Here is a 21,018-nt window from a genome sequence, read left to right on the forward strand (position 1 = left end):
AAGGGTATTCATTTTTCCAGATTGACAAACCCTCCTTTTGGCCGTGTGCCAAACGTCTTATTTATTCATTGTATCCTCCTCTTCTGAGGAGGAGTCTGGGGTATCTACATCTGAATCATCTCCATCATTAATGTCTATCGCCATGAATTGTTTTACTATTTTTGTTTCCTCAGTGTCTCTGTTATTCCGGCCATGCATTTGTTTTCCTCTCAACACCATGTGCATACATCCCTTAGTACATCCATCAGTTATTTCAGTGCAAACTATTGGTAAGCATTGTATGCAACAGCAGCATGTTATGAATATCCCGAGTACCATCATTAGTATCGAAATTAACTTCCATCCCCAAGACCGCAATAATCCCCATAACCAGGATCCTATCCCCCAACCCCCTGCTTCAGTAGAGAGTGTGGAACTTATGACATGTAATTTCCAGATCGCTTTAAATATCGTAGGGGAGTAGTCATCTATGTACACACAGCATGCAGTTTTTACGAGCTTGCAAACTCCCCCACGATCAACTAATATTATATCGAGAGCCGTCCTGTTTTGAAGTGCCATCAGTCTTATTCCTTTTTCTTCTAACGTCATATTCAATAAAATATCCGTTGTGGAATCTATTGTTTTTTGTAATATTCCAGACAGTTTTCTTATATTGTAAGTTTTCTATTTGGGACAAGAACGGTATAAATGATTTGGCTATATCCATTGCTATCATTCCATCCTCACTACTCCTTTGAGTTCTACCTTTTGTTCGTCTGGCTACTTCTGCTGTCTCCAAGAGGAACACTCCTGGAAACAGTAGACCTAGGTAGCATGTACCTCCCCAGTTCCTAGGTAACCATGGATATGCTTTTTCTACACATATAAAATTAACAGGGTCTCCCACGTACACAGGTTCTATTTCATGTTTTAAAACCACTGTGTTCAGGCAGTTGCTAAACGTTCCTACTTTATAGAACCCTTTTTCTGTAAACATAGGGGAGCAGTTTTGGGGCTGTGATCCACTGTATATGCAGGGGGCACAGCATCTTTGTTCCATTCATCCCTCATCCGAAATGTCATTACCGATGTTCTTTCTGCTGGCGGGGTTGGTCTATTCTGCCTATGTAATCTATCTAGTCTTGTTATTTTCCGTGTATTCTTTCTCATGGGTTCTAGTGCAAACATGCGAGCTTTTTGGAATATGGAACAACCCACAGGTCTCATGATTACTTCCTCAAATTCATTCACATTGGTCTCATCGAGCTGACCCGTATTACTCTTGTTCAATTTCCCAAAGAACATTGCACTTAACGTTACTTCACAGGAATAAATCAATGGCAACGGTTGTGCATACCAGCCTATCCCTTTCCCACCGTGCTGTGGTAAATGGGCGCAAACCCAGCAATCTTTTTTCTTTAACACCGCATGGGTCATGTTCATGATGAGCAACAATGAATTGTTGCCGTATCCTTCTCTATGTCTCTCTTCCATTGGGGGCAAAGTACCAGTGATTACATGAACCGGGCTTTCAGCAGCTGCTTTTGGCAAAAGTGCTTCTAATGGGTGTACGTATTCCAGGAACCATAGTGTAATAGCTGTTATTGTTGGTACTATCATACTTAAAAAAACATAGGACCAATGTCCAAATCAGTACCTTAGTCTTTTTACCATGCCTTTTCCTTAAATTTACAGTCTCTAAATCTATTATCTTTTCAGCGGGTGTGCAGGAGGAGGCTGAAACCGGTCTTGACTTGTTCTTCATCGTCCTTCTTCTTGCTGGCAACGCTCGTCGTGAATGTCTCTCGTTCTTGATGCCAGAAAAGTCAAACGAAAAATGTCACAGTTCAATTCTGCCAGCCTTTTCACAGCCTGGATCATTTATCCACTCCCGAGCAAGATTAGTTGTTCTTTCTCCCACTGCTCAGACGATTTCTGAACAGTTCTTTATTGATAGAGTACCATGTGCATCCAGCTTGTCCCACTCTGGCTTAGGACACATGTACTCTATCAGCCTTAGTACTTATGTGCGTCCAGCTTGTCCTGCTCTGGCTCCTGACACATGTACTTTTATAAGCGCACCGAGGAGCCGCGAGTCTTGAATTGTCCGACTTGCACATTTCTCACACTTCTCTCCTCTACGCCCCTGGTTCCTACTCCGTCCGTGAGTAGAACCAAAGGCCAAAAAGAAAAGCACCAAAGATCTGTGGATCACTTTGCCTGTCGAGGCCACAGATTATATCGATTCACTCCTGCTATTGTATGATCCGTGAATAGTGCCCTTGCATTTCCAGTATCAGGCTCAGTGTCAGCCTGTGGCACAATGATGGGCAGCGATGAGCGTCACGGCAATGATGTAGTTTCTTTCTCTGGCTTTGGTGCATTCGCGAGAACTGGTGGGCGCCAAAAGGGGTACACGCGTTGTTTCTGCTCGTGTTTGCAATGCAGGGTTTGTGTCGCTCGGCAGTGATGTTGTTTCCGCTAAGCAACATTGAGGCACTTTTCGCCCTTCCCCCTTACTGGCAGCCTCCTCAGGCTGTGTTTCGAATTTCACTTCTCGTTTGCGCTTTGTTTCAACTTTCACTTCTCGCTCAGGCTGATGCTGTGGCACTGGACTGGCAACAGTTTCTTTCGTTTCCGAGACCGTTTCCTTTCTCTGGTCATCGGAAGTTGTCAGCAGTCCTGGGAATCTTTTGGCATGTGTCGCATGGATCCATGCCTTCCGTCCGTCCACTCGGATGGCCGTCTGTGTTGCCAAATGTACTTGATAGGGGTCGCGCCACCTGGGTGCTAATGCTGTCTTCCGTTCAAAGTTTTTGATTAACACCCAGCTCCCAGGCTCCAGTGAGTGCCCCGGTCCTGTATATCGCATCGGCAACGCCTCCTGCTGATGAATCAAACGCAACTTTTGTATTAAAAGTCCACAGTAAGTGCTTAACATAGGATGCTCGACCTCACATAATCTTTTGGGCTGCGGGGCACACCATACATTTGCTGGTCTCCCCATTATAATCTCATAGGGGGAGAGCCCAGTCTTCGCCTGCACAGACGTGTGCATACACAACAGCGCTAGGGGTAATGCATCCACCAACTCAACTTGCTCCCAGCGCAAATTTTCGCTATCTTTGACTTCAGGATTCCGTTGCGTCTCTGCACAAGCCCGGCAGAACTGGGATGCCTGGAACTGTGGAATCGCTTCTCTATTTGCAGACCTGCACAGATCTGTAGCACTACTGCGCCCACAAAGTGGGGGCCATTGTCTGACCACAGGACACGGGGCAACCCAAACCGGGAAAAATACTCCTTCAGCATTACTTTTGCTGTGAACATGGCAGTACAGTCTTTTAAAGGATATGCCTCCACCCACTTGCTGAATGCACAGATTACCACTAACACGTACTTGTAGTTCTGGCACCTTTCCATTTCTATGAAATCAAAATGGACCACCTCAAACGGCATAGATGGTGGGCCGAAACTACCTGCTGGAGTCACGGTTCCCTTCCCTACATTGTGTTGCAGGCACGTGATACAATTCTGCACTAGCCTTTCTGCATTCTTTTTTATGTGCTCATTCTTCCAGACTGTGGATAAATGCTGTACCATTTTCTTTGCGAAAATGTGGGTAGGGCTATGCGCCATTATAACCATCGCAGTTACGTAACAATTTGGCAACATACAGTTCCTTGTCCACCCAACATCCTTCCAAATCTAACTCAGCAGAGCCCTCAGCCCACCCCTGAATCTCTTCGGTCGTGGCCTCAGCCTGCATTTCTTTGACTGTGGCAACTCCATTCTCTATCATACAAGGTACTTCCTCAGTCTGTACTGTCATCATTTTATTCCCCAAATCTGTGGCTGTTTGCTTCGCAATCCTGTCTGCAAACGCGTTTCCCTCTCCCACTCTACATGTTACTTTGTTATGCGCCTCGCACTTCACTATAGCTAGACGCTTTGGAAACGTGAGCGCAGACAACAATCGCACAATCAAAGGGCCATGCTGAATCCTGGCTCCATGTGATGTCAAGAAACCCCTCTCAGCCCAAAGTCGGCCAAAGTTGTGAACCACGCCAAAGGCGTACTGGCTGTCAGTATGAATATTTACCTTCAGATTGTCAGAGAGTTCAGAGGCTCGGGTCAGTGCTATTATTTCTGCGGCTTGTGCCGAATTGTAGGGGATCCTTCTGCTTTCTACAACTCTCTTTAGGGTAGTAATTGCATATGCAGCCGTTGATGTGCCATCAGGTAATTTAAAACAAGAGCCATCGCAAAATAACTCCCCATCTGGCTCTTTTTGTGGGATATCGCTCAAATCAATCCTTCCCTTTGTTTCTTCTTCAGTGATCATTAAACAATCATGGGGTGGTGATTCGTTGTCACCAATTTCTGCTATGGGCAGTGGCATTAATTCTGCAGGATTCAATGCGCTACACCTCATAATTTGAATGTGGGGTGCAAACAAGATGAGCTCATATCTTGTCAGTTTAGCTGAGGTGAGGTGTTGCGTCTGCGTCCTATTCAATAGGACGTCTATAGCATGTGGCACCATCAGAATTAAAGTGTGCCCCAATACCATTCCTTCCGTTTGTTTCACTGACGCAGCAGCCGCTGCGACGGATTGCAACATCGTGGTAGTGCGCGCGCTACAGGGTCCAACGCGCAAGAAAAATAGCCGCACGGCCTATTTCTTCCACCTTGTTCCTGTGTCAAAACCGCCAATGCACATCCTTCACTCTCACTCACAAATAGTCTGAAGATCTTTTTATAGTTGGGAGTGCCTAAAACTGGCGCAGCACACAATGCAACTTTCAATTGCTCAAACGCTTTCTGACATTCCTCATCCCACTGTAAAGGCATCTCTGCATCCTTTTTAGTCAACTTTATCATCGGCTTCACAATCAACGCAAAATTACTGATCCACTGCCGACAATAAGAGGCCATGCCTATTACAGCTCTCACTCCTTTTTGAGTTTTTGGAATAGGCATACTAGAAATACTTTCTATGCGTTCTGGTGTTAATCTTCTCCCTTCTTTCGAAAGTAGGTATCCCCAATAAGACACCTCCTTTTGATTATACTGGAATTTCTTCAAACTTGCCTTATGACCATGGGTCGCTAAATGTGTCAAGAGTAATATAGTACTTTCTTTGCAGATCTCTTTCGTGTCAGCAGCTAATAAAAAGTCATCTATGTACTGCAAGAGTACGCAACCTTCGGGTAGTTCTAGCATGTCTAGCTGCTCTTTTAGCGCTCTGCTGTAAATGCTCTGGCTTTCTGTGTATCCTTGTGGAATACGTGTGAATGTGAATGATCGACCTCCTAGAGTGAACGCGAACAGATATCTACTGCTTTTATCCACTGGGATGCTAAAGAATGCGTTCTTCAAATCGACTACACTAAAGTATTCTGCAGTGGCCGGTATCATTGTCAGTATTGTTGTGACATCTGGGACCACAGGGAATTGTGGGTCTACCACTTTGTTTAATGCGCGCAGATCAATTATGAAACGATAGGGTACTTCATTGCCTCCTTTCTTGTAAACTGGAAGAATCGGGCTGTTGCACGTGCTACCTGCAATTTCCTCAACCACCCCCAATCTCACCAGGTCAGTAACAATGCTTTTCAATCCCTTCTCACCTTCAACAGAAATTTTATACTGGGGAATTCGTGGTAGTGTTACACCTTCTTTCAGAGTTATTTTTGCTGGTTCTATTTTTAAGCATCCTACATCATTATCATGCATTGCCCACAGACAGGTTGGTACTCTATTTAACTCTTCTGTCAACTCTTTTGACATAAATTCCGTCAACGGTGCATCGTGAGGCCACATTGTGAGGAACACCCCGTCTGCCGTACAATGTATGACTGCCCCCAATTTTCTCAACAAATTCAATCCTAGCAAGTTCTCTCCACAATTTTCTGTCAAATGAAATGGACACTGCTCCGTAAATGGTCCTATTGTAATTGGGACAGCTTCGGACATGGGGTTAGTTACTGGTGTACCTGCGAACCCTACAGAAACATTCTTCTGCCCCGACAGTGGTATCTCCGGAACCAAGTGGTGGTCTATCGAGCACTTCTGTGCCCCTGTATCTACAAGGAAACGGTGCTCCTTATTCCCAACTCTCATTTCTACGTAGGGTCCTCTCTGATTCACGGGAATAGACACTGGTTCCGACCCCTGTCGTGGGCTGTCCTATCGCAAAATAACATCGTCCGATGTGTAGTCACCGCTACTGCTATAATACGTGTTTGGTTGTGTATCAAAAATATTCCCATTTCCCCCTCGATGTCCTCCACTCTGATCATTTCTCTGTTGGCCCTGCCCGCCCTGATTTTGGTTCGAAACACTTTGGTTCAATGTCTGGTTCTGTTGTGCTTGGTTTTGGCCATACGATTGGGTCTGAGTACCTCCATTGGTATATCCCTGCTGCTGCTGCATGTTACTTCTGCTTGGGCTGTTTGACCCCTGATGTCCTCTATGAGGCCTTCTCTGACCAAACCCACCTCTATTCTGTAGGTGCGGGCATTGCGCTCGCCAGTGTCCTTCCTCCTTACAGTACGCACATTGATTTAATCCCAATGACGCCCCATGCATATTATTCAAATTTCCCCGGCATTGTGCATTACCTCTACCTCTATTGTATCCACTGACCTGCTGCAGTAACACCCCTACTATCGTTTGCATCGCTTCCTTTCTCATCTCCAATGGGTACCCATTACATATCTCACTTCTTTTACTGACGTTCTTTTGTTCGACATCCATCGCATTGTTTCCCCTACTCATACCTGCAATCTTTGTTTATCGCCTATCTGTCCCGGTACCGGCAAATGCTTTGTACCACCTGGAAAAACTCTCGGCCATGATTTTTTCATACTCAACCTGGACGCCTCCTTCCTACCTTTCTTAATAAGCTCTCTACTATACTCAGGTGTAGCAAACATTTCAGCATATCTGTCTTCCATTTCATTTTTTACTTCAATCAGTTTGTGCACATGTTTTCTTACATCCTCATCTCTTTGCTCACTGCTTGCTAACTTATTCAAATCTAACAACCGCTGTGGCGGTAAATTCCCAAGTATCTTTTTTCATTCTCCACCAGAATTTCCCCCATGCATTCCAACACTACCTGTCTCTCGTCTCTTCTTCGGTACCCATATAATGAGGCCAATGCTGCCATCTCATCATTTCCTTCTATGTACATTTCTGCCTCTTGCCGTAATTCAATCTTTCTCTTTTTGCTGATTGCGCTTCGAGTTACCTGTCCAAATCCTGTTCCTTCAGCCCCGCCTCTCGCCTCCCCAGTCTCAATCGCGGATGGTGCTGAATCTGTCTCTAGAGCGGGAGGTGCGGATGGGACAAGTGACACAGGTGGCATCTGTGAAGGGCCTTGCTGGGTGCTGGGAAATTGTGTGTCCGCGGTCTGCGCTTGTGGGAGTGCTCGTGCTGTGGGAGGGGCTTGGGTTAACGCTTGCGTGAGGGGAAGTGCTTGGGCTGCGGGATGGGGTATGAGAGCTTTTGGTTGGGCCCGCGCAGTCACTGCTGGCGTGTTTGGTTTCGATTCTGGTTTTGGGCCTCGACCCGTGTTAGTTAACAAATGTTCCATTAATTAATCTGCTATGTGTAGTTGCTGCTGCGGGTATATTCTGTCTATGTTCATCTGGTCCCATCTCCCTTCCCGTCTTAGACTCTCAGTCCACTCCTCCTCTTCCTTCTCTTCTGCTATCTCAAGCTTTGTTTTGTGCCTACGTGCATGCTTCTCTCTACTCCTTAGTCGGAGCATCGCTTCCCTCCTCCAATCTTTGACGGTCTCAAAAGCTGCAGGTCGCGCTTTCTTTCTAATCAGCACCCTCTCTAGATTACCTATCCTCCCCATCTCAAAACTACCATTAATCGGCCACTGATTGTCGGGTTGCTTTCTAGTTTGCCTATGCCAAATTTCACAAAATATTATCGCACCCACACCATATTTTGCATACATATCATAAGCCGGCGTTCCCCCAGGCGGTGCACTTTGGCCATAGTCCAAGGACTGTCTACCGCAGCTAAAACAAACCCGCTAAAGTGGACAGTACTCCAGGCATGTTTCTTTAATCTTCCCCTTTGGTTAGCCACTTTTACCTGTACGTTTGAGTTTGCAAAATCAACACTCTACCAAAAATCAGGTTTCTCTTTGAATTGGGGAATGAGTCACCTGATAAAACAAGTCGCCTGTTCTAACGCAACCTCTCCCCACGTCGTGTCTGCACTTCTCTGGCTTCTGCCTCGCCTCGGGACCCTTGCCTCCTTCGCCCTCTGGCCCGGTACGTCGATCAGGGATCAGATGTGTGCAGATCTGCGGAAGGAATCTCTCCTCTTCTACAGGGCGTCCCGTACACTTCTTGATCCCGGCTTGACCGTCCCGTCCTCGCCATTCTTCCGCCTTTACTCCGTTACAACGTATACGATGGGGCAAGTGGGGGAGGGTCCCTATTCGGGCGCCATCTTGAAAGGGGCCCCTAGGGGTCCCTCGTGCTATGGAAACAAGGCAATGACCATACACGAAAAGATGCGCCAGACACGAGGTTTCAAATTCCCAATGCTAGGGTTTATTGCAAGCAAAAGATAGTATCAATTGGCCAATTCTGATCTCACGCCCCGCGACGTGAGTTTCCTAGACCTCGAGGGACGCAAGAGAGCGAATTACGTACATCAGTTACATATATACAAAATGCATATCATACAATCAGCAAAGTCATGTTCAACACCCCTCTTTACTAAGTTCCTTTGAACTCGAGATGACGATGGACATATCCAACGAGTATGACGATTATAATGCTTTCGATGTCTATTCTAGTAACAATGTGCAATTAGAAAGTGCGGAGGCATCTTTTAGAACACGGTGGTTCTGTTCTTGGAAGCAAGCTGTACACAGGGGAAGAGCCACATTCCAAGCTTTGCTATCTATGAGGTACTATTTGTGTCCTGGGAGCTGACACGTTCTAAAGGGTTTTGCAAAGGGCAGCCGTAAGAAAAGCATAATTCAAGCCTTTAACTGTATTATTCTAACATATTCTACCATCGTACGAGACTGGCTGGCAGCTGTGAAGTGATTAAATGCCCTGCAGCTTCCTCCCAAGGCTACAGAGAGGGAGCGTGGGCATTCCTCTCTGGGCTACTCATGAGGAGTTTCAGCAAACTCTTCAGTCCCGCGACCTTGTCCTTTCATATTCAGACAACAATGTTAACAGTTGAGCAGAGTAAGCAGAATCCGCAAGAAATGCAAGCTGCAAAGCAGTTTTCAGACAGACAGCAATGAGCAATGGTTAACAAGCAAAATGGCGATTCTTGCTACATTTTAAAATGGCCGCTCGTCGGTCAAGCATAGCGGATTATATTTCTATAATTCTGTGCATAAGACAGTTGGCCCACAGCCATCAAGTTACGTCTATCATTCAAATGAAGGGTATTCATTTTTCCAGATTGACAGGCAGAACAAAGGATTTACTTGAACATTCTAAAACTGCCTTTCATTGAGTAAATCCTGTGAGCAAGTCATGTTATTTGTTTTCTCCTGAGAATTTGGACCTACGGACTCTAGTGAAGGGATTTGGTTTCAGAAGAAATCTGGTTTCGGTCAATAAGAAACTTTCAAGAAAGAATAATTCATCTGCTGAAAATGAAAAGATTCATTTAAAAGCTTCAATATCCAAATCTGAGCTAAGTACTTTTCAATCTCTTCTGATGAATGTTCCCTAACTTGTAAATATGTTTTCCCTTTAGTAGGAATTAAAACCGGAGTCTCTGAAACCGTTAAAGGACCAGGTTGTGAAAGAGTTAATGTTTTGACTTGTGTGCGCCTGTTATTATGTGAGAGATCGTGTTCAGACTATCTCTCACTTATTCCGCTTAACTCTTCAGGAGCCTCATTCGTTCTCTTCTTCGTTTCCGACTGACGGCAACAGAGGCGTCGTGTTTGTGTGGAATCCTGTGAAGAAGTTATTGCGGACCGCTGAGGTTTTCGGCGCCAGCGGTGATTCGAGGTGAGAGAGGGGAGTTTCCTTCCGGGCTGTTTCTTCAGGATAAGAAGTTAAGGGGTGCGCGTGAAATTGTTTTCCCTACGTTGTGCTGATCGTATTCTAGTTCTGGAGCGAGAGAGTCCATTTGAAGTTTTAACTCCGCACACAAAAGTTTTCTTTTGTTTTGTTGCGCGGAGTGTGCAGTGACTGACACGTATCATTGAGACTGGTTAACATAAGCCTGAGAACCTTTAAAAAAGCATCTGTTTTAAAAGGGAACACTGCATACAATTTAAAAGAAGCATCTGAAGTGAAGTTCTTCCAATTTTTAACTACGTAATTGGTATCAAGACTAAATGAACAAATATTTTCTTTATGTAAATTATGGAGAGAGAGAGCATGAATATCAACCCAGGAGAGAGTAAAGACATTTGTTATGAAATGCTTACTTCATCCTTAAGCAGCAAAAAGGGAGCCAATGTGTGAAAAGACACTTTTTGAAAGTCATTACTGAAGAAGATAACATTCAAAAGTTAACTCAATTATCTGCAATACTGAGTCTTGGATCAATGTGCTCAAGTAGAAGAGATTAGTCAAAGACTGAGAATAGACTTTTGAATCCTTTGGCCTGAATTTATACTCGTTCTGAATTAAAGGGTGCACACTTTAATTCAAAAGTAAGCAACAACTGAGTTTTGAACCATCAGCTTCGGATCTTTTGAAAATAGCTGGAAGGTTAAGATTTTAAAAACTCTTGTGTACTCAAAAGACCTTTCCTCTAAGCTATTGCAGTGGAACTCTCAGGTATTTTCAGTTATGTCATTGATAATTTAGTAGCCAATAGAAATGTTGTGTATGAACTAAAATCCTGTGAATCTCTCACCTATGCAGATACCACTTCAGAAGGAAGTAGCAGTTCCAGTGTCTGAGTTTTTTTTTCCCACCGCCCCTTTCCCTCCAGGGTGTCACAAACTCAACTGGTTTAACGCTTTGGTGGGTCTGTGGGGTTCAGCAGCTCCTGCGTTGGATAGAAGACAAAGACTTGACAGTTGGGCCTTTCCCAGCAGAGCCTCATAGTTCTTCCTTTCTGTTGCTTGAGTGTTCTGTATCACTCAAGCACTCTAGGTATTAACAGAATAGGCTTCGATATAGTGAACCAATGGTATTATATCATAAAAACAAACAATAGCTTGTTCTTCTTGGTTTCTTTGAACTTTGGCGGTTATTGGTTGGTTGTGGGTGAGTAATTTAGGGAGTTCTTCGGAGTGGCAGTCCCTGTCCCCAAGAGGTTCGAGGGGAGAAGTCTCTCCAGGTGAGTTCCTGCTTACCTCTACCCCTAAGGAGGGTATTGCATAGTGGGCTCACCTCCCTAGCCTCACAGGAAAAGGCTCCACTGTGGGGAAAAGTAACAGAATCCTGTGATTCATCACAGTAGGCAGGCAGGACACTGAGGAATGCAGAACTCAACATACTGACATCAGAACCAGTTCTCAATCAAGGGCATCCCAGCAGGACCCTAGATACGCGGTGTACCTACCCTCACTACCCTCTAAAATCTGTCCAGTACCCACAGGGAATAATAACAGGTATTCATCTCTCTACATTTTTATGCCACCTGCTCTGCTTCGGTGGTGTGCACAAATGGCATTTTTCACAAATACTACCTATGCCATGGTGCTGTCAGACATGAAAATGCCCATGTGATAAAACAGCTTCTTTTTATTTATTAAAATTGCCAACATCAAAGAAAGTTTAGGCTACAAAAAAAGGCCTTTTATTTTTAATTAAAAAATATGTTCACTTGGCCCAAAATATACCAGTTGTGACTAAGAGCTACATTTGTACTCCCTAAAAATATCCCTTTGCTCCCAAAGTCCCAAAATAGGGATTGAAATACTGTAAATATTTGTATCTGAAGTACTGAACCTGGGGCACCCATAGGCAAAATCAAGATCACCACAACAAGCAGCAAAGTGTATCCCCATTCCACTGTTGACAGACTGGTCGTAGCAGCTCCAGTTTCTTGTATCTAGTTTATATTGAGATGTTTTCATTTGTCCAAAAAAGCGTGAATGTGCTGATTTTATGAACATTTCTTAACCAAAATTACCTATAAAATTCACCAATCACAACAGTACAAAATATAACTTTATCAAGACATGTTCTTCTTTTGGTGACAAGCTGTGTTTGATTGGCATATCACCATTTAAAATTGATTTAAATATTCCGGCAAAATGTTCTCCCCTTGTTTTGTGTTCGAGTTATTTCTTAGCATGAGATCTTTTCTCCTGCCCTCCAGTTTTGATCATAAAGAGATATTTTACTAAAGCATATCTGTGAAGATTGGTTTAATATACCAAAGGCAAAAGTTTATCCAAACAGGTGCTTCTATGCTCTTCCAAAACCATCAAGGACGACATGGTCACCCTGGCTCCAAACTTGGCTGACTTCTGCAAACCCTCTTTCGACACTGGATCTTTCCCCTCTCTCCTCAAGCACTCCTGTGTGCACACCCCCTACTTAAAAAGCCTTCTGCCGATACTACATGTCCGGAAAACTATCGCCCGATCTCCATCACTCCCTTCCTGGGCAAACTCCTGGAAAAGCTGGCCATCTCCCAGCTTACTGTCCACACTGAATCTGTTGGTTGAAGCCCGCCAAAGGGAAAATGAACGACACCGACTCCTTTTATGGAGCAGGTGGATTGAGTGTCCAGGTGGGACTGGCGGCAACCAGGTATATAGCCTACAGCTTATCCTTCTTCGTCACACGGCAGATACCACCTGCAACCGGCAAGGCAGAGTACGCACAGGCCCCAGTTGCCAGCCGCTACTCCGTCAATACCACCTGCCACCCCAACAGCCTGCGAGGACACGCTGATGAGGTCCCCTAAGGTGAGCTGCATCCTTCAGGATGTTATCAGGGACATGCTACCTCTAGTACCACCGCCAGCACCCATAGTCATTCCTCTTATTGCTTTAGTGTCTCATGTCCCTGAGCAGCCCCAGCTGCCCACACCAGGTCCTTCAATTCCGGCTCCCCTGCCTCCCACAGCTGAGGCCGTTCCACAACAGCCTCCGCAGCAGCCTCCAACTACGGTACCCACACCTCAGCCTACGGCTCCCAGCACTCCTCCACCGGCTCCAGACCAGTCGGACACCCTAGTGGACACCGATGAGGTGGATGACCCCGACACGCCATTGTCAGCCAAGGCCTTCCATGATCGACTTGCAGGTTTGGCGGAATACTTAGGGCTTCCACAACCCGAGGTTGAACAACCGGAAGCGGGGGTCCTGGCCGAAGTAATCACTCTATGCCCTGCAGCTAGAACAGGGATTCCGATGCAGAAGGACGTTGTCGCCGTCGCCAAAAAGTGATGGCTGGAACCCCACTCAGCACAGCTCACCAACAGATGCCTGGACGCCAAGTACAGGCAGTTTTGAGGTGGATACACTCTTGTTGTCGGCACACCCCCTACCACACTCCTCGATGATTGCCATGGCTTCCATATACTCAAAGCTTCAGTCGTCATCAGCCTCCTCGGCTCTGCTAGGCAAGGAGGAAAGATCTTGGAGGCGTATGGGAAGAACATCTACTCCAACGCCTGTCTGCACTTTCGTCAGTCTAATGCAGATACCATGCTAGCAGCGGTTAAGCATGAGGCTTTGGCGGGAAATAGGGAACCTGGAGGCAGACAGGCTCAGCAGGCTGGGGGCAGACAATTACGAATGGCAGTTGAACGACCGAGCCCTTCAGCAAATTTTCAACAGATTGGGTTATCCTCAGGTGGACCTCTTCGCCACCTGGTTCAACAGGAAGTGCCCTCAGTTTGCATCCTGGCAGGGACAGGTTCTAGGCTCACTGGATGATGTGTTACAGATTCAGTGGAACAGTAAGAACACCTATGCCTTCCCTCCCAGTCCACTAGTACACAGGGTGACATGCAAGATAAGAGTTCCAGCCCCTCCACATCATTCTGATAGTTCCGCGGTGGCCGGCGACGCCATGGTTCTCGGAGCTACTCAGCCTGTCGGTCCAACCTCCGATGCACCTTCCGCTGGGCCCAGTCCATCTACTATCACAACAGAGTGGCATGGTCATACACCCCGTCCCGCCGAAGTTAAACCTGGCAGCGTGGTTCCTGAACAGGTCACTCTGTAGCATCTGCGCCTCTCGCAGGCTAATATAGACATCATTCAGGGTGCTAAGAGATATGCCACTAGGAGCCAGTACAAAAGCAAGTGGACTAGGTTTTGCCACTGGGCTGAATCCAAGGAAGTAGATCCTCTCACTTGCTCACTGGACCATGGGCTATCTTTCTCTGCGCACCTAGCACACACTGGAGTGCAGCTAGACACATACCGCACATATCTGGTGGCCATCGGAACCTACCGGAATTCGGGAGGAGGAGGTTTTCTCGTCCAGCAATCCAGTCGTTAAGACATTTGACGGGACTCACTATGCTTACCCACCCATCAAGAAACCACACCCCGTGCGGGACCTCAATATAGTGAAACCTTCTGAGCCTACGGCATCCGCAGATATCGGGCTGCTCACCATGAAGACAGCCTTTTTGGTGGGTCTTACGTCTATACGTCGTGTCAGCGAGATCCAAGCTCTAGTGGCTTCTGAGCCATACACTACCTTTCACAGGGACAAGGTGGTCCTCAGAACGCATCCCGCGTTCCTTCCTAAGTTAGTCTCTGCATTCCACCTAAATGAGGAGATAGTACTTCCTACTTTTCTTTGCAGACCCCAAGGACAATGCTCAGAGGGTTCTGCACTGTTTAGATGTTAGGAAAGCGCTAAGGTTCTACCTGGACAGGACCAAGAGCTTCTGCAAATCTGAGGCTCTATTTATCACCTTCGGCGGGTCGAGGTCCTGATATCAGGCTTCCAAGGCATCCATAGCAAGATGGATGGTGGCAGCCATTAAGGAGGCATATGAGGGGCAGCACAAGCCGCTTCTGGCAAACATGCATGCCCATGCTGTCAGGGTCAAGGCCAAGGCGGTCGGATTCCAGGGACACGTTCCGTGGAATGTCATTAGCAGTGCAGCCACGTGGGCCACTCCCTTGCCTTTTGTAAGCACTACTGTTAGGATGCCGGCTCCAGGTCGGATGCGGCATTCGGGCAGGCAGTATCAAGGAACTGGTTTTCTTAAGGCAGGTCACCTCTCCTCCCTGGGGCTACATTCAGTTGTAATAGCCCGCACAGTATGGAGGAAAGGTGACGGGACGTAACAGTAATTATAAGTTACTCACTGTAGTGACTAACATACTCTTAGTCCCTAGTCCCCTTTCCTCCATACGTCCCACCATCCCCCCCTAATAAAACTATTAGGCAATGTTAATATTCTCGACGCGTCTATGGAGACTGAGGAGTGGCGCCGGTGGGCGGAGTCAGGGGAGCGCAGGCACGCACCCCCACGCGCCTCTAAATTTAAAGGGGAAGATGATTTTTTCTGGTGAAAAAGGTTCCGTCTCCCGTCCCTAGGAGGGACGCCCATACAGTATAGAGGAAAGGGGACTATGAACTAAGAGTACGTTAGTCACTACGGTGAGCAACTTCTAAATTATGAGAAATCTAAAGGATTTCTCGATGACTCTGCACTGAAGGTACTGTGTGTGTCACCATACAAAAAGTATATGTCTACGGAGATTGTCCGACTACAAAAACAAAGGAAACACAATCAAAATCAGGTCAAAACACATGAGAGAGTGAGAAAAAGGTCTCTCACTCACTGCAGGGTTAAAATTAAAAGGTCCTAAAGTCCAGAGCTGGGGGTCTCGAAGGTTGAAGGCAATTAGCACAGAAATGATTATTCTCCCTAACAGGGGGCGAACATGTTCCCAGGCCTGAAGTGTGGTAGTGAGGTCCTGGAAAAGCAACAAAGAAAATATCATGACCCAGAGCTAAAAGACAAACATTGCACGGATTGGTTAAAACACATCAGCTTAGCCGAGTTCCCAAGCGTTTGTTCAAAGCATATATAACAACATATGTTCTTAGTCATTGCATCAAAACGTATCATAATGAAGGTCACAAGCTGGTAGGAATGAGCACGAAAAAAAACATGCCAGTCAAGACAGAATGATCACAGAGCAACATTGGCCTCTGTAGCAAAAATATCACTAAAAGAGCCCACATTGCCAATAGAACAGAATCAAGCAGGTATCAATGCTGATCACGGAAATGTATGAACAACCCTTGCAGCACATGCACAACATTAGTGATGATTATGTTTATAATATTGCAAGCTAGATGCATATAGTCACATCATTGCAAGAAAATGAAGTTTCGCAAGCAACTAAGCCCCGGCTCATAACGTCAGAAGCAGGGCAAATGGAATCATGAGAAAAGAAGGAGAAGTAAGCAATGTTTCCAACAAGGAGTTGCAAAAGTTAAACTGGCCAACAGTTCACAATGAGGAGACAGTAAGATGGTTCCAACCGATAACTTCAAAGAGATGGGGATGTAAAAGTTATAATTGCGTTGTCACGCTGTCGCACCTGACACAGGGATTGGTTCAAATGTATTCAGCCACTCACTCCACGCATACTCCTCCTGAAACAGCCAATCCAATACCAAGTTTAGCCGATACAAAATTAAAAGAGTACCATCCAATCAGCACCATGGCAAACGAGCCGGTCTCAATGCAAATTAATTAATAAACTGACATCTTGCTACGGTTGCAACGAGAGAATAAGTCAATAGGGCTAAATAGTGTATAGATCCACCTATATTTCAAATAATGATGGCCAATCATAGGCTGGAGAAGTATGAATAACCTGTAACATTTGTTGTCATTTCTCTTCTGTAATTTGCTATAAAACCAGCCTTTTTCTGTCCTATGGTTGAATGTTTTTTTGCAATTCCCCGGCATACGCTGTGTTATAGACCTTTTGTTTTTCTCACATCTTGTGCATTATTTTTTGTTCTTTGGAATGATTTTTATTATCGACTTGCATTTCAGATGAAGGTGAAATTAATTAGTGTGATACTGTTTAAAGAGAAGAAGAAAATAAGCACAAGTACACCATATCTAAAAACGCACCTGTGGACATATGCAGAATGGCAAAAATCAGACCAGAGCAATCATATGACTTTCTTCAAGTCCTACATACTTCTCTATTTTTTTCCAAAACATTATAGCATAGTTAGAAAAGCAGAAAACGGGCTGGTGAACGGCGTAGACAATGGAAGCTTTGTTGTGTGCCAGATGAAACTATTAACACGTTTCTTACCAAGGAGCTCCCTGTGAGGCCTTCGAGGAGGTCCAGCAGTCGTCGCCCATCCTTGAGGTCGGTGAACATATCGTTCACAGGTGGTTTTCCACTCTAAATATAAAGGAGCATAAACATAGATTACTGAACTGTAACTGGTTCAACATGAAATTCCCAAAAATGTGATTTATTCAAAATATTTATATATTTATTAAACTATTGTCAGCCTACTCCAACCAATATGTTATAGAGCAGCTTAGCTAGAGACCCATGCATGTGTTTGAGCTCTTTAAAAATGAAGAGCTGCACAGCCGTTTCAAGTCTGCCACGCTGTTCTACGGCAATATTGTATAGCATCATAGCATTCAAATTAATTGAACACATTGTGAGCCCCTACGGCATATACACATAAAGGCACACACCATTAATAAGTTGGCTGATTACTGCCATGTTTGCTGCTTTTTCTGCATTTCCAAATTTCCAGCCACAAGCTGCTCTTACTGCGCAATGGGAGAATGCAGCCACGTATACAGATAGCTGTGTTGGTTAGACAGGCTCACATGTTTCATATGGTGGAAGTATGTGAAACGATTACAAATCAACATAAAGCACACATTTGCATACAAAACCACTGGTGGCCTGAATGCAAAGTGCAATTCACTTTGCATTACATTTGCTCTCACAAGTTGTGAGGTGTTCAACCATCCACATGGTGGGTGTGCACTCGCCTGGGCTTTTTGAACCTTTTAAATGAAATTGAAGGACGATAATCAACCTCTGGAAAATGTGTGGGGCTAATCTGCACACATTTTCCTATGCTCCTCGCACAACATTTGCATAGACCGGTGCACTCTGGGTGGACACAGCCAACAGGCACAGTCCCCCTGTCATGTTTAGTTGGGAGATGACAGGAGGAGTAAAACGATGCATCTCCAGAAGGGGTAGGGCCAACCCTTCACCCCTGCCATGGCCAGCCTGATTAACAAAGACTCCATGGATCCACCATGTCCTTTTGTTGGGCCCTGCAGCTGTGGCAGCGATAAACATACAAATAGAATGTACTTCAAACAGGCCCACATGGGGCCTGGCTGCAGAGATTAACAAAGGAGACCGGAAACCCTCAACAACCTTTCATATGCAACTATGTCAACCTGAAGCCAGCTCCCGCCCTCCGTATCAATTGACAGTGAGCTATCATGCCTGGGACTGCAGGTTTACAGTAGTTCACCCTGCAGGGGGACTCCATTCATAAGGCATGAGGATGTTTGCAGGAGCCAGAGTCAGGTCTCACTGCAACTTCATAGGAGAGCTACTGCTTTAATCAGGAACCACAGCGAGCTCAATTAACAACAGAGACCATTTGATCCACAACAGACAGGAAGATGGGTGGGACTTAGTATTGATGTTTTTGCCCCTTTACCTTTTCTGTTGCAAAGCACTCTGGTCATGACCTCACGCATACAGGAGATTGTTGGTGGGGACCCAGGATTGGTTCATTAAGCTAGACTTAGCCTACACCAATCCCTGTGGTCCATTTGGCTTTAAAAGAGAGCAGATCCCCTCTTTTGGAAGATCATCTGGAGACTTTGCAAGGAGTAGCAAGAATAACCCCTCATTGGGCCTTGGGAAGCCTCAGTCTCCTTTACATCTACCGCCAGTGAAGGTAGGCCAGGGTCTCCATGAGGGAAGCAGGACCCCTCCCTTAAACATCTCCCAGGAAACAGAGGAACATACCGAATTGAGAGGACCCACCAGCAGCTCCAGAACCGGCACACAACTAGCACACAGCATGCCCTGCTATGTTCTGCCAGCAAGCTTCCTAGGTGGGAAGTGCTGATGTCTGCCTTAAAGAACATGTTTGAGCCAGTCTAGTTCCTCGAGCTGCAACCGACTGCAATGCTGACTGTTACACTGCAGTCAAAGACATCCAAGATGTCTCAACCAGTGCTTCAGGACCACCAACCAGCACTGAGACAATGATTCCTGACCCGTAGCCGCCGAACTGTTTGCCACCAGATACCTGCCGCCATCTTATCTTGAACTCTATTGCAGAAGCTGCAAAGCGTCCTGAAGCCGTCTCGGCCCGGTCGAGCACCTCGACAACCTACAGCAGGAGATACATTGTGGTTCCCCCTGGTCCTACTCCAAAAGGCCCCTAGGGACATTTTAAGACCCATTGCTCCCTTTGTGCTGAAACCAAGTAAGCTTGAACTGCGCACCTGCCAAGTACATCCTAAGTACTGTTGGCTGTGGACTCGGACTGGCCTACGCTTTTCCTGGAATCTTCGTGCAGCGCCGCCTTTGCTCTGCGCTATTATACCATCTGTTGTTGGCCGTGGTGTTTACGGCTCGGAGCGTTCTTCACGCCTGGAGGACGTCTTTCTGTGTTGCACACAGTTTGCCTGGCCCCGGCCCGAGGATAGGAGGTGACAGTCTAATACGTTCTGACCTGCCCCTGCCCATTGAACTTTCCATTGAACTGCCTTATCATTCCTCCTTCCACTGTTTTGATTACTGCGCTAAGGCTCCCTCTCTGCTACATTATTTTTGTCCTTTTATTATTTCCACTGTGTGATTGGAGGGGTGGTAATGTGCTCTCTCTGTGTTTTTCTCCCCTAGGCCCCGCCCTCTTGGGTCGAGTGACGCCCAGGAAGCCCTTTTAACTTCAGCTTCCTCGCGCACCCGCGCCGCGCACCTGCCAAGTACATCCTAAGTACTGTTGGCTGTGGACTCGGACTGGCCTACGCTTTTCCTGGAATCTTCGTGCAGCGCCGCCTTTGCTCTGCGCTATTATACCATCTGTTGTTGGCCGTGGTGTTTACGGCTCGGAGCGTTCTTCACGCCTGGAGGACGTCTTTCTGTGTTGCACACAGTTTGCCTGGCCCCGGCCCGAGGATAGGAGGTGACAGTCTAATACGTTCTGACCTGCCCCTGCCCATTGAACTTTCCATTGAACTGCCTTATCATTCCTCCTTCCACTGTTTTGATTACTGCGCTAAGGCTCCCTCTCTGCTACATTATTTTTGTCCTTTTATTATTTCCACTGTGTGATTGGAGGGGTGGTAATGTGCTCTCTCTGTGTTTTTCTCCCCTAGGCCCCGCCCTCTTGGGTCGAGTGACGCCCAGGAAGCCCTTTTAACTTCAGCTTCCTCGCGCACCCGCGCCGCGCACCTGCCAAGTACATCCTAAGTACTGTTGGCTGTTCGCGGTTCGCGGGACGTGAGGTGAGGGGCTTTTTGGGCTTTAACTACCCGTGCTTGGTTTCGGCTATACACGCTACCCTAAAAGAGGGTTGCGGCCTCTTTCTTGTCTTGCCGCATAGTTAGTCTGGTAGTCAGTGGACCGAGGGAAAATGGGTCCCATTCTACGAAGTGGGAAATCTGGTTCTGCCTCTAAAGAGATTATCCAGCATCTGTCCAACAGCCTAGATAACGCGCTGCCCCCTCTGTCGCCTCCGCTTAGCAATATGCCATTGCCCATTAGTGGCCCCCAGGAGGATCTGATAGAGGGGGTGACGTGCGAGGGCGAACTTGAGCACGAGAATGAGGCTTCTCCATGCTCGCCCAAGCCCCCATCCGTGGATGGGAAGCCTTTGTTCTTACTGCAATCATCCTTCTCCTTACAGGAGGCGAATGATGCCTTAGGGGAGGGGGGTTATGGGAATTGCTTGGGTCAGAGTGCAATGTGCGCTCATCTCCAGGCTCAGCAAAGGTCCTCTTGCAATTCTGATACCTCGATTTTGGCCCCCGCAATTGCTAACGAATTGGGTCGAAGAATGCGGCTTTCGTTGGGCCCGTCGTCTCCAGCTGCCTCCT

The 21,018-nt window shown here is 46.4% G+C and overlaps 1 protein-coding gene across 5 annotated transcripts in view; it reads right to left on the reverse strand.

The window, feature by feature from the left end:
• Positions 1-21,018, reverse strand: part of UTRN (utrophin) — a 2,010,688-nt gene that overhangs the window by 1,675,093 nt on the left and 314,577 nt on the right. For all 5 annotated transcript variants that reach the window (XM_069606729.1, XM_069606726.1, XM_069606725.1 and 2 more), the window contains one exon: positions 17,225-17,317. In XM_069606729.1, the coding sequence (XP_069462830.1) occupies positions 17,225-17,317 (93 nt within the window). The remainder of the gene's footprint in view (positions 1-17,224; positions 17,318-21,018) is intronic.

Source organism: Ambystoma mexicanum, chromosome 4p (genome assembly GCF_040938575.1).
Source record: "Ambystoma mexicanum isolate Mex_15411 chromosome 4p, UKY_AmexF1_1, whole genome shotgun sequence".
NCBI classification, from domain to species: domain Eukaryota; kingdom Metazoa; phylum Chordata; class Amphibia; order Caudata; family Ambystomatidae; genus Ambystoma; species Ambystoma mexicanum.